We start from the raw sequence: 13,916 nt of genomic DNA on the forward strand, positions 1-13,916 counted from the left end.
ACACTCCTGTCAAACAAGTCAAAAATGACTGGCTTCCCAGAAGCAGGACTTAGCTGAGGAAAATAAATAAATAAATAAAGGTGTGGTCTAGAAGGAGAAACCAACACGAAAACCCAAGAAGCTGGTGTCCAACACATGACGGCGTCTCCTGTGCCCAGGGGAGGGGTCCCACGGCTGTGCTCTGGCACAGGTGTCCACACCTGAGTCTAATGCAACATGTTGTGGGGGCCACACAGCAGACCAAAACCCAGCCCTCCTGTCTCAGGGGGCTTAGAGAACCCTGCAAACATGCATATGCACACAATAAAATTTGCTTGATCAGAAAATACATATATATATGACTAGAAAACTTTATTGAGGAGCTTCAGAAATAAAGTATCAGTACTCATCTTGGAGGGTCCTTCAGTACTGCCTGGCAGTGCACAGGGGATTAGGAATTGGTGTTGACTTATTAATAATACTCACATCTGCTTTCTGTTCTTTGTAAATACCTCTTGAATTACTCAAAAATATGTTTAAAAATAAATATACAATTCAAATATCTATATATTTGACCATTTTATGTATTTATATATACTTATATATATTTATATATATGTTTTACTTACATTCCTCCATGGTTCGCTGAAGTCTGTATTTTTTTAGATGCCTAGGGAGCCATATCATTAAGGCTAATGGTGGTTTTATCCAGAAAAAAAAAACAAAACAAAACAAAACATACCAAGGGTTATTTTTCAGTTTCTCAGCAAAGCATAAAAGGAAAATGGTTTGGTTTTTAATTCCAAATGTTTTCAATTTTTTATGTCAGGTCACTATTATAAAATTTGTTCATATCCGTATAGAACCTGGAGAAAATGCAGAGTAAATTACTACTTCCTGTTTAAAGAAAACTGGCTTAAGATTATGGGGGGGGGGGGGGTCCAGAAAACTGGCCAGTGGATTCTTCTATAGGTAGACCACACGTGCCCAGGAGGCCCTGGAGGGCTCCATGACTCTGCTAATGTGGCCACCGTGTTCTCAGAACACCCCACAAGACAGTGGCTCCGAAAAATCCTGAGGAAAGCACTGATCTGACAGGACATTTACACAGCTCGGAAGGACATATCCAGCCAGTATGAAGGACACATCCAGCAATAACAGCTCAGTTCTTCTTGGTGGTTTCTTTTCATTCTGAATCAATAACCTAGAGACAATCCCCACGTTGATCCACCCGCTTCTCTGTGAACACACACAGAAGGAACCGCTCGGAGCAGCCTGACCCCAGACACTTGGTGCTGCATCTGAACACACGTCCAGGTGTGCCAAAGACTGACGGGCTGACTGGACTATGAAGCACAACTCCTCTATAGCAAGCATGAAGTATCAAGACCCTCGTTTGTGTTTCTACAAGCTGTGCTGTGTGAGGATGTAAAACAGCTACAGCCACGTGGCTGCTTAGCTTTCTACACCTGAGAGTAACCGGACATGAGCCAGATACAAACACAGTTCCGCAGAGGAGTGACACCAAGCGGGTAAGCCAGAGGGAGAAACCCTGCACAATGGCTTGGGCTGGCTAACCCCAAACGTCTTAGACATAAAAACAAAGGCAGATGGGTATGGCGGTCACCTGAAAAGAGCCTGTGGCTGGTTAAGTTGCCGAAAGGGTCTAATGGATCAACTTCCGCTTCACCTGATCCAGATTTCTGACCAAGGTTCTAATTTCAACACGATACTAATTAGATTAACTTGTAAAACTGGTAAAAGGAGCATTGATGAAACTGAAACAGTCCCGTCTGGTATCTTGTCCTGACTGCTCTTCAGGGACAGAGAGAGAATGTTGACAAGGGCATTGGGGCACAATGTTCACAATAATAACAAAAAATCTGGAAAGATACATGAAAGACCCATAAATATGCCATCTACCCGAGACGGGAAAACCAGAAAATGCTATGCCATGGTGAACCCCAGCAGCCATGGCACTTCCTAGACTACTCTTTGGAGATGCCATCCGTAGTCTTAATTGCTTATGCAGTGTGCAACATGATTAGTGTGGATCTGTCTTTTACTCAGCCCCAGAAGCAGCATGAGTGAACATAAACTCTAACCGCAAATGACTGCTGCCCCTCAGAGCAATCAGGAGCACTGCGCCCGGTCTTGGAAACCCTCAGACGAGCGCCTGCTAACCTTTGGATCCAGGTTTCAGACTTGCAAACACTTTGGGGTTCTTAAGGGCAAGTGAGAGCTCATTGAGGAAGGAAATAAAATGGGAGTCTCTCTCAGATTTCTTTGACTCAAAAATGACAACGATGGTAAAGTGGGGTTCTGGGCGGGTCAGGAAGTAGGTACTCTGGACTTTGTCATCGTAGAAGTGGACCACTTTCTCCAAACTGTTCAGGTCGGATGTCCGGTCTGTCATGATCATGATGACATTGGGCCAGTGCATGACTGGCCTGTCACTGGGCAGAGACACCACGGCTGGGTACTGGTCCACTCCCTTAGGGGCCTCTCGGTAGGAATGTGGGTGGTGGTAGCCATGACCCTGAAAGCTCTCTGAACCTCGGTTGTCAAAAATTAAGGACACATTGGCAGCATCGTACTTCCTGATGAAACTGGAAATCTTTCCAAAGAGGTCTGGGTTAGCCTTTGCAGTCAGGGCTTTCATTTCTGATGCCGTCGTCTGCCGGCTCAGCGCCTCGTGGAAGTAAAAGCTAAACTTAGCCAAGAGCATGTTTTTGAGTTTCATCAGCCAAAGGAACAGGTGTGGGGGCTGGACAGCCTTCTGAGACTGCCCTCCGAACAGGTGTTTCTTGGTCTCCCTCTGCTTCTCAAAGGTCTGGCCCCAGCTCTGCAGCTTCGTGTGAGCGTTGTGCAAAGTCACCAGGGAAGGGAGGAACTTCCACTCTGAGATCTGGGCCTGCGCCCTCAGGAGATGGCTCAGCACGCCCACTTCCAGCTGGAAACTGCTTTCCAGAGGGCTAAGGATAGGGTGGTGAAATCTAGATGGGATTGGATGGAACAGAAATCAGAGGCAATGTCACTTCACAATGAGAAACCTTCAAAAATAACAAAACAGCATAACCCAAAATACACATTGGACAAGGGCAGAAAGGGGCGGAGTCTAGGCTCATTGTTTTTAGAATGCTCGTATAACTTGAGCATTTCATTTTATTCTCCCAAGAAAATAGCTGTATATTGTGGTTTTTCTTTTAATGAAAAGAACTACCTTCTTTCCCAATAAGGAGAAATGACATTGATTGGAATACTGTGTGACTGTTGCTATCATCAAAACAAGGTATCCTCTTTTCAGGGCATGCAACTAGAAAACAGGTTACAGTGTTTATTTTCATCTGTAAAATGGGTCAGTGAGCAGTAAAATCATTTATCTCACCACTCCTACCATCTGGCCACCAAGACTGCTCACTCACTGCTTGTTAGCATCCTATTTCCACTGTCCTGCAACTGCATGAAGCAACCGCCACATGCCTGGCTGAGTACCCCGGCGGCCGGCCCACTGCCCCTTCCTTCAGTGATCACACCTTTGCTGACCCGTTCCATAACCTGCTGCGACAGTAACTAGCCTAAGACAGACATGAGACCATGGCACTCCCCGTGCACACCTTTCATGGTTTCCCACTAAATTGGGCAAACTTGCAGGCTGAACACAGTATTCACTAAGTTGTTCAGCTGGTTTCAGTTAAGCAGCTGCCACGCAGTGGGTGCTGTTCTAGGACTGTAAGCAGGTGGCATCTTGTTTGGGTACTTTTCTTTTTAGTCAAACCTACCTGAATTAAAATACCCAATGTGTAATATCCTTCAGAGGACAGCTTTCTAATCCAAGTAGTACCTACTATGCTAGGCTCCAAGGAAGCCAAAATAAAGCTAGGACCTCCGCTTTGGTGATGCTCTTAAATTCCTACAGTTCTTTGGGTATTGTTTCCAGGGTCAGGCAATGGGCAGCATATCACAAAGTGTCATTTCTTCCTAAGGAGCAAGTTTCTTCAAATAGAAACAATTTCCCAGTTGAGCAAAAAGAAATTTAAGTTAAAATGGCCTCGAAATAAAGAACAAAAGTTTGTCCTCCAAAAGAGACTTGAAAACAAAACCAAAACAGAAGAACCCCCGATGTATATTAATGACCCCAGGAAAGTAACAAAGAGAACGCCCAGATTATTATTCAGACAAGAGCATCTATTAGACTAGCAGCTTCTCAGTCACATTGCTCTCCATGCGACTGTGTGTATGCAGGTTCGATGTGCCTCAGTGCAAAAGCCAGAGGATGATACCAGACACCCTACACCGTGTGTGTCTGCGAGTTCAATCCATCTCAGTGTAAAGTCACAGATGGCATCAGGCGCCCGCTCTCTCTCTGCCTGGTTCCTTGGACACGGGGGACACGGGGTCTCTTGCTGAATGTCAGCGATCTTCCTGTCTGCGACACCCACGGCACTGGCATTGCAGGCGCATGCAGTGGTACCCAGCTGTTGACATGGGTGCTGGGGGCCCAAACTTCTTGCTTGCAGAGTCAGCGCTCTTACCCATTTCTCCAGCCTCTCTACAACCGTTCTATCGTGTGACTCCTGTCTTTCCTGGTAACACACAGAGGGGTCCGTCCAGCATGGTTAACTGAACCCCCAAAGTGCCAGATGGCCGCTGCCTGTTGTTCGATGAGCACGTATAAAACGGGGTATCGGGACCTTACTAATAGTTAGGGGGAACCGGGAGCCCGTGAGGGGCCGACAGACCGCCCATTCTCCACACTCACCTGGAGCTGTATTTCTTGAGGACGGTATCCAAAATGCCAACCAGCTCTTCAGCGTTGATGAACTTCTGCGTGCTGAGGGAGTACATCTTCTCGTAGAACTCTGCGATCTCCATCCGAGCCTGGACAAAGAAACACAGCTGCTCTGACAGGTGGGGGAGGAGCTCCTCCATGTGAGGGGCCGTTCCACCTGGGGCGCCTCGGCCTGTCACCACTTTCTTCAGTTCGTTATGCAGGGCCGTGTAGATGGTGCGGATCGAGTCCTTCCGGCTGAAGAAAGACTGGCCGCCTGGGAAGCGGATGGCATAAGCACAGGACAGGTCAGGAAGACAGACACAAGTACCCGGCACCTCCCGGCACCCACGGGGAAAGTAGGACCTGTGGAGCCCAGTGAGCTTCCGTCTACCACATTCTCTGACTCAAGGACTGGGTACCCCAAGACAGCAGCTCACTGAGGAGCTCATCAAAAATGAGCACTGGCTACTCCACTTCATGAACATTCAAATTTATTTTAGAACATAATGACCCTAGCATATAACAAACCTGGATTTAAAACAACCTCTCCTAGCCTGGCGTTGGTGGCACACGCCTTTAATCCCTACAGAGGCAGGTGGATCTCTGTAAGTTCGAGACCAGCCTGGACTACCAAGCAAGTTCCAGGACAGCCTCCAAAGCCACAGAGAAACCCTGTCTTGAAAAAAAAACAACAAAAAACAAAAAAACAGCCTCTCCTTTCTTATAGAAAGGAGAACACAGGCATTATAAGACACTTCCATTAGGACTGGTAGCTTGGAGCACACTGCTCTCTCTTCAGATGTGCACTGTTCTTGAATCTTATCTTTTAGGCCGTACCAGGAAATGAGAATGCACGTCCATACATCCTTTTACAAAAGGACACACTGGGGTCTGGGATGCAGGTGGGAACTGCAGAGCTCTTAACAAGGCAGACATGGAGGCTTCGTAATAAGCACCACACTGTGAGTTACTGAGACCAAGAGCCAATCCTAAGTAACCAATCACAAGCATGGGCTCTACCACAAAGGATCAGGGCAGATACATCACTGCTGTTGGTTGGCTTAAGAGGACCAAATGACAGAGGTATACCCTACTTACTCGGAAATTTGTTCATGACTAACCGTATCACAGGACCAGCCTCACTGGCACTTTCTTAAGCATTAAGACACCCCCCCATCCCACACCCCTGCCAACCAAAGAGCCAGATTCGAGACTTCAACAGAAAGATGAAACAGGGAGTGCTTACTGCGGTGATTTTTACAAATGTACAAGAATCTCAGAGATCTTCTGTCCAGCTCAGGACGCTTCCGTGAAAGGAATTTATTGCTGTTATAAATATGCTGAGATTGGAGGTTAACTACTAGGGCATTTGGAAAACATCCTCTCAATAATTCATCTCAGAATATTGTTTCTAGTTCACTCCTTGGCTTGTGTCTCAGGAAATGAACCTCTCATCCCTTGTTGCTACGCTGACCAACTATACCCAGATGTTCCAGGTTTGAGCACTGTAAGTCTGTCTGACTTCCCAGGAACACCTTCCTCCAGATGTTTTCTTGCTCTCACTGTTGTCTAAGCTGGAACTGGACAGACCGACAAAGGCAATTTTCCCACTTACCCCTGAGTAGTGGGGTGCAGCACCGCATCTAAAGATCCCCAACCTGAGTACCCTGCTTGATTATGATCCCTAAGTATTAATTCTATAGAAGTGTTTTCTCTCTATGCATGGAGTACGGTGGCACTAATAGTGGTGACATTTCTCACAGGTCTACCCTCCATGTCTATGTTCTGATTTTGTAGTGACTGGTATAGAATAAACAGTCCTCTGTGCCCACATCTAGAACAAAACTCCCCTAAGTTAGGAAGGTAATAAAAATGCCATACAGAGCTGGTTATGTATAACAGCATACACCTACAGCCCCAGAGCTCTAGAGACAGAGGCAGGAAGACCCGAAATTGAAAGATCCTCAGACACAAAGTGAGTTCCAGGTCAGCCTGCACAATGGGAGGCTCTTAAAATCAGACCACAGCATCAGAAAGTACCATGCAAGACCCAAACACTTTACAAGTTTAAAGGACAAACTTAAATGCTGTGTGGTATTAAAACCACCCAGATGTCCTGAGCTTTGAATGTTATCAGTGTCTACATAAAACCAGAACTATTTAAAAGCCAGGTGAAATAGCACTTTGAATAGGCCTAGAAGGAAGAATGTACTCGGTCTAGCTGGTCCCTTTCTTTCCATCGCACTGATAGTATTCCACTCCCAATAGAGATAACTGAGTTTGGGAAATTCTATGGTAAATTACTATTAAATAGACAGATAGGTGACCCCGACTCTACTCACCCCCCTGTTACACAAGGGACAGCCATAGCAAAACCTTGAACTCTGCATTGAAAAAGTAATTCCTACCCCAATCAGATCATAGGGGAAAAGAAATACAACATAAATTCAAATGATATCGCCAAAAGTCTATCCACACCAGTCACCAGCAGGTAAAACGCACACACAAAAGAGACCACCAACACCTTACTTCTAATTCTGTCTCCTGCAGAACAGCCCTATCTCTTGTATGCCGAAGTCGGGGTTTGGGGACACGCTCCAGTAATGACTCAAAGGCCAGGGAGGTCACTTCTCAGATCCTCCACTGCTGTCCACAAATGGTTTTAATCACTGTCCTTTTCCCAAACTAGTATTTTTCTGCCCTCAAAGCAAAGATAAGAGTCACACCCAGTTTTTCAGGAATGGAACAGGACAGTGACAGAAGGCTGTCAGGTCTGTCCTTTGCTTAAAGGCCCACGCTTGCATTTTTAACCAGAACTAGCTGCAGGGCTTCAGACAGAGGTCAAAGATTTTTTTTGTAACCTACGCTGACCTTTAACCCCCATCCTCCTGCTCCTGCCTCAGGAGTGCAGGGATACAAGCATGTTGCACTGCACACCAGTTTAGACTCACTTGACATTTGCTGAGCCAGTAAATCTCAAGTGTTCCCGCCATAGAAAGGATGAAGTGGTGAGATACATCACTCCCCTTGCTGTGGTGACCACTTCATAATGCACATCAGAACATCAACTCAGATATCCTAAAGGTACACGCTTTTGATTTGTCAACTATACCTTCAAAAAAATATTAAAGACTTTTTATACCATGTTGTTTTTTGCTTTGTCTTTTGAAGCAGGGTCTCACTATGCAAGCCCAGCAGGCTTGGAACTTTCTATGTAAATATGGCCTAGAACTCACATCTGTCTCTGACTCCTGAGTGGGGGATGAAAGGCATGTACCACCATTCCCAGAGCATGTTTCAGACTCTTAAAAGAGTATGTATAACTGCTTCATTTCAATTTACAAAGAAAACCGTATGAATTGCAAAGCCACTATAGAACACAGCACTATTTTAAGTAACAATTCTTCCATGCTCTGATAATTGTAAAGTCCAATTGCAATCACATTTGCACCACTATACAAATACAAAAGTGTTAAATTTTGAGTTTTGAAACTCACCTATATGGATTATCACCTAAGTGTGTAAGTTACAAAAACCTTAAAGCCATTTTTAGAACATTTGCTGGGAGATCAGCACTACACAGTCCGTCAACTTCAAGTCAGATTCCTGGGGCTCACCTACAAGACAGCCCAGGTTCAAGTAGAACTCAGCACTTCACACAATAAGGACTTCAATGCTCAATGCCAAGGTGCCCACTTCTCTTTACACAGAAACCTGGAGCACATAATTTAACTTAGTGCAGATTTTAGTTATTTATTTATACTAGAACCCACCAATGGACTCATTCTCGAACTCTGGTTTTATATACAATAATATGTACATATGGGGGGCTTGGCAACTTTCATTACATTGCTATGGATGACCTCAAGCAACAAAAAAAAGTTAAAAATCACGACACTTGGGCCAATTATCACTTTTTACAGGTAGGGAAGGCTAAAACAACCCAAACTACCAGAATATTATCTACCTTCAGTATTACAGCTAGAATACATATATATCACACACATACATGAACATAAAGCATATGAATTATAAAATATGCACGGTTTAAATAACTCATACGAATACACACAATCTGGTAACTCAAGGCAGGTGCTCAGGTTTGAGAGCTAGCACCTACCGCCACAAATGCATGCACAGTTCGTTACACTGTAGAAAATGGAAAATTGTAGCACTACAACGGCAATTGCACATTTGTGTGAGGTAACACTGGAGAGAGAAAAATAGAGAGGGTGAAATCCCTGGACACTTTTTGCCAATAAATCATCATACTGAGTTACAAATCATTTGAAAAGCTATAGAAGTTATAACCTCAGAAAGCCCTTTCCCTTCAGTGTTTACCAAACATTCAGTTAAGATACCTGGCAACAAAGTCGGGCGGTGGTGGCGCACCCCTTTAACCTCAGCACTCGGGAGGCAGAGGCAGACAGATCTCTGTGAGTTTCGAGGCCAGCCTGGTCTACAGTGAGTTCCAGGACAGGCTACAAAGCTGCAGAGAAACCTCGTCTCCAAAAACAAAACAAACAAAAAGCTATCTGGCAACAGAAAGGGATTAACTCTATACGTCAATTACACCCGCTTTCACTTTAGTATTCTCTATGCCGTAGATGTGTATCCTTCATTCATGAAAGGCCTTGAACTTGTACTAAAGGGTCAAAAAGAAGCCAAAGAACTAAATCTACCCCAATTCTCTGCGAGTAAGCTATCATTTTCCATCATTACTACAACTAATACTTGGGATGCATGGCCGTTGGCTTTTATGTATGACTTCCTTACCGACTGATACCCATTGTTTCTTGTAGTGGTGATCACTTAAAAGAGTTCCTGCCATCTTATTTTCAGGGTTAAGATTACATGACGACTAGCAGTGTTCACCCTGAGAGTCTTCTCCTGTTAAGGATTAATTCTTGCCTTTCCTGCCCAGGATCCAATTACTCCTCCATTCACTAAATATGCACTGAGTTACTACGAAGAGGGGACCGGACAAAAACAGTATTTATTAACACCACTAGGCTCCATAGCCTGGCTTTACCCATCAGACCACGGTGTCGCTAGTTAGAACGGGGGACGCAGAGCTGGGTTAACTTGTCATTAACGAAACCGATCCATGCACGGTTCAAAACCGTAAACCCCAGGGGTTTGAGGGCATGCCCAGCGGAGAGCATCCCCCAGTTCACTCTGCCGAGGAAGCAGTGGCCCAGGCCGGTGGGCGGGGCTTGAGGCAGCCGAGGGATGGAGGGGGGACGGTGGGAGGAGACCTGGGCAGAGCGGAGTCCGCGGATGGGAGTGGCGGGACACCCCAGCAGCGGCCGACCAGGGAGCGCACCCCCTTTCCTTCCTCCTCCTCTAGGGAAAGGCGGGGGCGGGGCGGAGGTACCTAGTTTCTGCCCCAGGTAGGTGAGGCTGTGATAGACCTTCTCGGCCGCGGCCAGGTGCGCCAAGGCCGCCAGCAGCGACAGCCAGCTGCCCCCCGCGCTCTTGTTGGCCTCCCGTTCCTTCTCCACATTGTCCTTGGCCTTGTCGTAAGAGAAGATACCCAGGTGAGAGAAGAACGTCTCCAGCACCGCCTGTTCCACCGGCACCGGGGCGGCTAGCGGGATAGACTCCCCCATGCGACCTGCGCGCCAGCTCCACCCACGTGGCTCCGCTCGCACTTCCGGGTTCCGAGGGGTGGGGGGACGCGCCTGCGCAGCCGCGTGCGTGCGCGTGCCCGCGCCGGGGCCCGGGCGGAGCCGGGAGAGCCGGCTGGCGGCGGGATGCTCCGGATAGCTTGCAGAGGGCGTGGCGATGTCGGAGGGCCTGGGAATCGGATCCTCTGCAGACTGAGACCCGCTGCAGAGCGCGAAGCTGGCCACCTCCAGGCTCCCGGAGGCGTCCTGCACCCCAGTACCCCTAGAGGCCCCCGGTGGCCCTGCCCCTTAGCGCGGATGACGTCACGCGGGTTTGACGTCAGCTCTGGCGTGCACATCAGAGCCCGAGGCCTGATCCAGACCTGGCACCAGTGGAGGTTGTTCAGTGAAAGCCTGACGGCTCATGACGTGTCGCCTAGTGGTCACCCCTACGCACGCCATCGGCTGACGCCTGGCCACGCCAGATCTGTGTGGGTCCGCTTCCAGAGCTAGAAGGCTTTCTTCACCTCGCCCATCCCTCCATCCCTCTCAAACTCTGCGAGGCTTCCTGGTAGGGGGTCCTCAGCGGCAAGGATAAATTCACATAAGTCGATACATTGTGTCATGCAGGTTTTTCACAAGTTCATGTGACATTTAAGGACCTACTGCTGCGCCCGCTGTGCAGCCTGTGTCCGAGAATGTGCGGAGGGTGTCGGGATTGATGACACAGAGACCAGTCAACGATGTAAAGAAAACTTTAAGCAGGACCCAAAAAGGCTCAAAAAAAAAAAAAAACTCCCCAAGAAAGGCATCCCTCCAGAAAAGCTTCTGCTCTCTCCCTACCCCTGGCTGGTTCTGCTCTGACACCAGAAACTGACTTGGGTGTGTCAGAGTCTTTGGTTAGTCTTTGGAAAAGGTCGAGGTCAGGGTGGTTCCTGCGGGCCAGCCCTTTTCAGGAACTTATTGCCCAGGGCATTGTATTGTTTTTAGTAAACATTGTCTTACAGCCCTACTCCCAGGCTGATGGGGAAGTGGGTCTCTACCCAAGGTCTATTGTCCCCACAACCTACAGCTCTGCTCACATAGGTGTCTGCTATTTTGAAATGCTGCCCAAGACCCACTTGGTGGTTTTTTTTCTTTGCATATTTTGTATTTTAAATATACGTGCTTATTTTACACCATTCACACTGAGTGTAGGTGTGTGTATGTTTGTGTACCTCTTTCCCGTCAGTGATGAGCTAACATGGGCAGAGACTAGAGTCAGAGTCTGCTTACCATTGTAATGGTTCATAATGGAAACGGGGATGTTTGTTGAACAATTTAAAGTACGATCTTCATTTTTCCCCTCAAACTACAGCTGTTATATCATCATTACCTATGGGCTTTTTATGTATTTATTTAGTATTGCTGTTGTTGTTTTCTCTGTTTTGGTTTTAATTATTTGAGGCACAGTCACACGATGTAGCTCTAGCTAGCCTGGATCTCGCTATGTAGACCAGGCTGGCCTTGTACTCACAGAGATCCTCTTGCTCTTCTTTGGGATTGCAGGAATTAAAGACTTGGCCGCCATGCCCAGCTCACTGATACCTTTTAATGAGTAACTAACTAATCTAGTTTCAGAGATATCGTGCATTGTTTCCTGCTCTCAAGAATGTACTTAGGTAGTAAGTTCAAGCCTTTTGACAGTTTATAAGGCAGGGTTTTATGCTTGACAAAGATAGGGAAAGGTGAGAACAATCTTTTTTTGAAGACTCGGGGAAGCTTCCTAAGAATGTACCATTCATGAAGAATGAACACAAGTTAGAAGCCGAAGTGTAGTACTGACTCCTACATCAACAGACAGTAACAGTGTTCATTCCCAGTGTTTCAAAAGAACACAAGGAGTCCTTACTTCAGTGTTTCTCAACCTGTGGATCAAAACACCTTCTGGTCAAATGACCCTTTCATGTGGGTCACATATCAGATATACTGCATACAGATATTTACATTACGATTCATAACAGTAGCAAAATTACAGTTACAAAGTAGCAAAGAAAATAATTTTATGGTTGGGGGTCACCACAACATGAGGAACTGTATTAAAGGGTTGCAACATTAGGAAGGTTGAGAACCACTGCCTTAGATGATGAAGGCAGCATCATAATCATTAGGGAAAAGAAACATAGGGAATAGAGAAGGAGACATGATTAAATGGGAAAGACTGTCTACTTGTTTCTTGTAACAAAGTGTACATTTAAAAGCCATAAACCAGGGAAAGTGAGCATGACTAGGTCTAAAAGAAGAAAGAAAAACTGTAACTATGCATGCATTGGATTAACTTACAAAGAATCAAATATAAAAGTTAACATATTGACATATTAAGTGTGCAAATTAGCGTCACTGTGACATTTCCATGCATGCATATATCATGCACTGACCACGCCTATACTCCCCTGCCCCCTCTCTTGCCCTCCCCTCTCCAACTTCCTCCCTCTGGCACCCTTCCCACTCCTTAACAGTCTCTCTTCTCACACATCAAGAGAACACAGTGAAACCCTGAGAAAAACAATTTACAGTATATGCCAAAGGGCTAATGTTTTAGCGTTAGTGAACCAAGACCTCTTTCTAACCAGTAAAAAATAAGAGGTTACAGGGTCGTTAAGATGGCTATGCAGGCAAGAGTAGTTGCTGCCAATCCCGAGGCCCTGAGTTGGATCCTGGGAGCCTCCATGTTGGAAAGAGTTCTTAGTCCTGCAAGTTGTCCTCTGTCTTCCATGTGAACACACATGTATACTCATGTACAAAAGAAATGTTTGAAAGGCTATGAATGTACTAGTAGTCTCAAGAGAAATATAAATCACAATTTTAATGCCCAGCTTCACCCATCAAAGAAATGCAGGCTAAACTATATTCATTTTTGGCCTATGAAATTAATAAATAAAACTTCTTTTTGATGAAGGGCTTATGTGGACAAAGGTTGCATAAGCCTAAGGTTCCACCTACGGAGTATTAGGGTTGCAGACATGACTTATGACGCCCAGACCCACAGTAAGCTTAAAACATTGTTGTGTGTTTTTGCAGGGGCCTATGTTCACATGAGTGTGTGCAGATGAGTTTGAGTACACATGCACATGTGTGTGCTTGCATGTGAAGACCAGATATAATTTGAGGTGACTTTCTTAATTTTCCTCTACCTTATTCTTTGATCCAGGGTCTCTCACCAAATCTAGAGCACACAGATTGGTTAGGCTAGCGTGTATGGGCACCATAGACTCATGTGTTTGAATGTTTGACCCATAGGGAATGGCCTTGTTGAAGTAGGTGTGGCCTTGTTGGAGGAAGTGTGTCACTGTGGGGATAGGCTTTGAAGTCTCATATATTGAAGCTATGCCCAGCATACACTCAGCTCCTTTGCCCATTTTTAAGTTAGATTGGTTTTTGCTGTTAATTGCACAAATGTTTATATATTTTGGCTATTAGTCTCATATCATCAGACATGTGACTTCCTAAGGATTACATTTTTGTTTAGCTGATTGTTTCGTTGGCTGTGCCGAAAACTTTTACTTTGACAAAGT

The 13,916-nt window shown here is 45.9% G+C and overlaps 1 protein-coding gene across 2 annotated transcripts; it reads right to left on the minus strand.

Annotated features, from left to right (window-relative positions):
* Window positions 1-334: 334 nt before the first annotated feature.
* On the minus strand, window positions 335-10,901 carry Kics2 (KICSTOR subunit 2). Of its 2 annotated transcripts, none has more exons than XM_005079787.4 (3): window positions 10,131-10,901; window positions 4,742-5,027; window positions 335-2,975 (listed from the first exon to the last, which is right to left on the minus strand). In XM_005079787.4, the coding sequence occupies exons 1-3, from the start codon at window positions 10,363-10,365 to the stop codon at window positions 2,159-2,161; spliced, it is 1,338 nt and encodes a 445-aa protein (XP_005079844.1). In that variant the 5' UTR covers window positions 10,366-10,901; the 3' UTR covers window positions 335-2,158. The 2 variants fall into 2 exon arrangements, with proteins under 2 accessions (XP_005079844.1, XP_040610734.1); XM_040754800.1 differs by having other exon boundaries at window positions 4,742-4,860; window positions 10,131-10,269.
* Window positions 10,902-13,916: the final 3,015 nt, after the last annotated feature.

Source organism: Mesocricetus auratus, unplaced genomic scaffold (genome assembly GCF_017639785.1).
Source record: "Mesocricetus auratus isolate SY011 unplaced genomic scaffold, BCM_Maur_2.0 Super-Scaffold_100011, whole genome shotgun sequence".
NCBI lineage: Eukaryota > Metazoa > Chordata > Mammalia > Rodentia > Cricetidae > Mesocricetus > Mesocricetus auratus.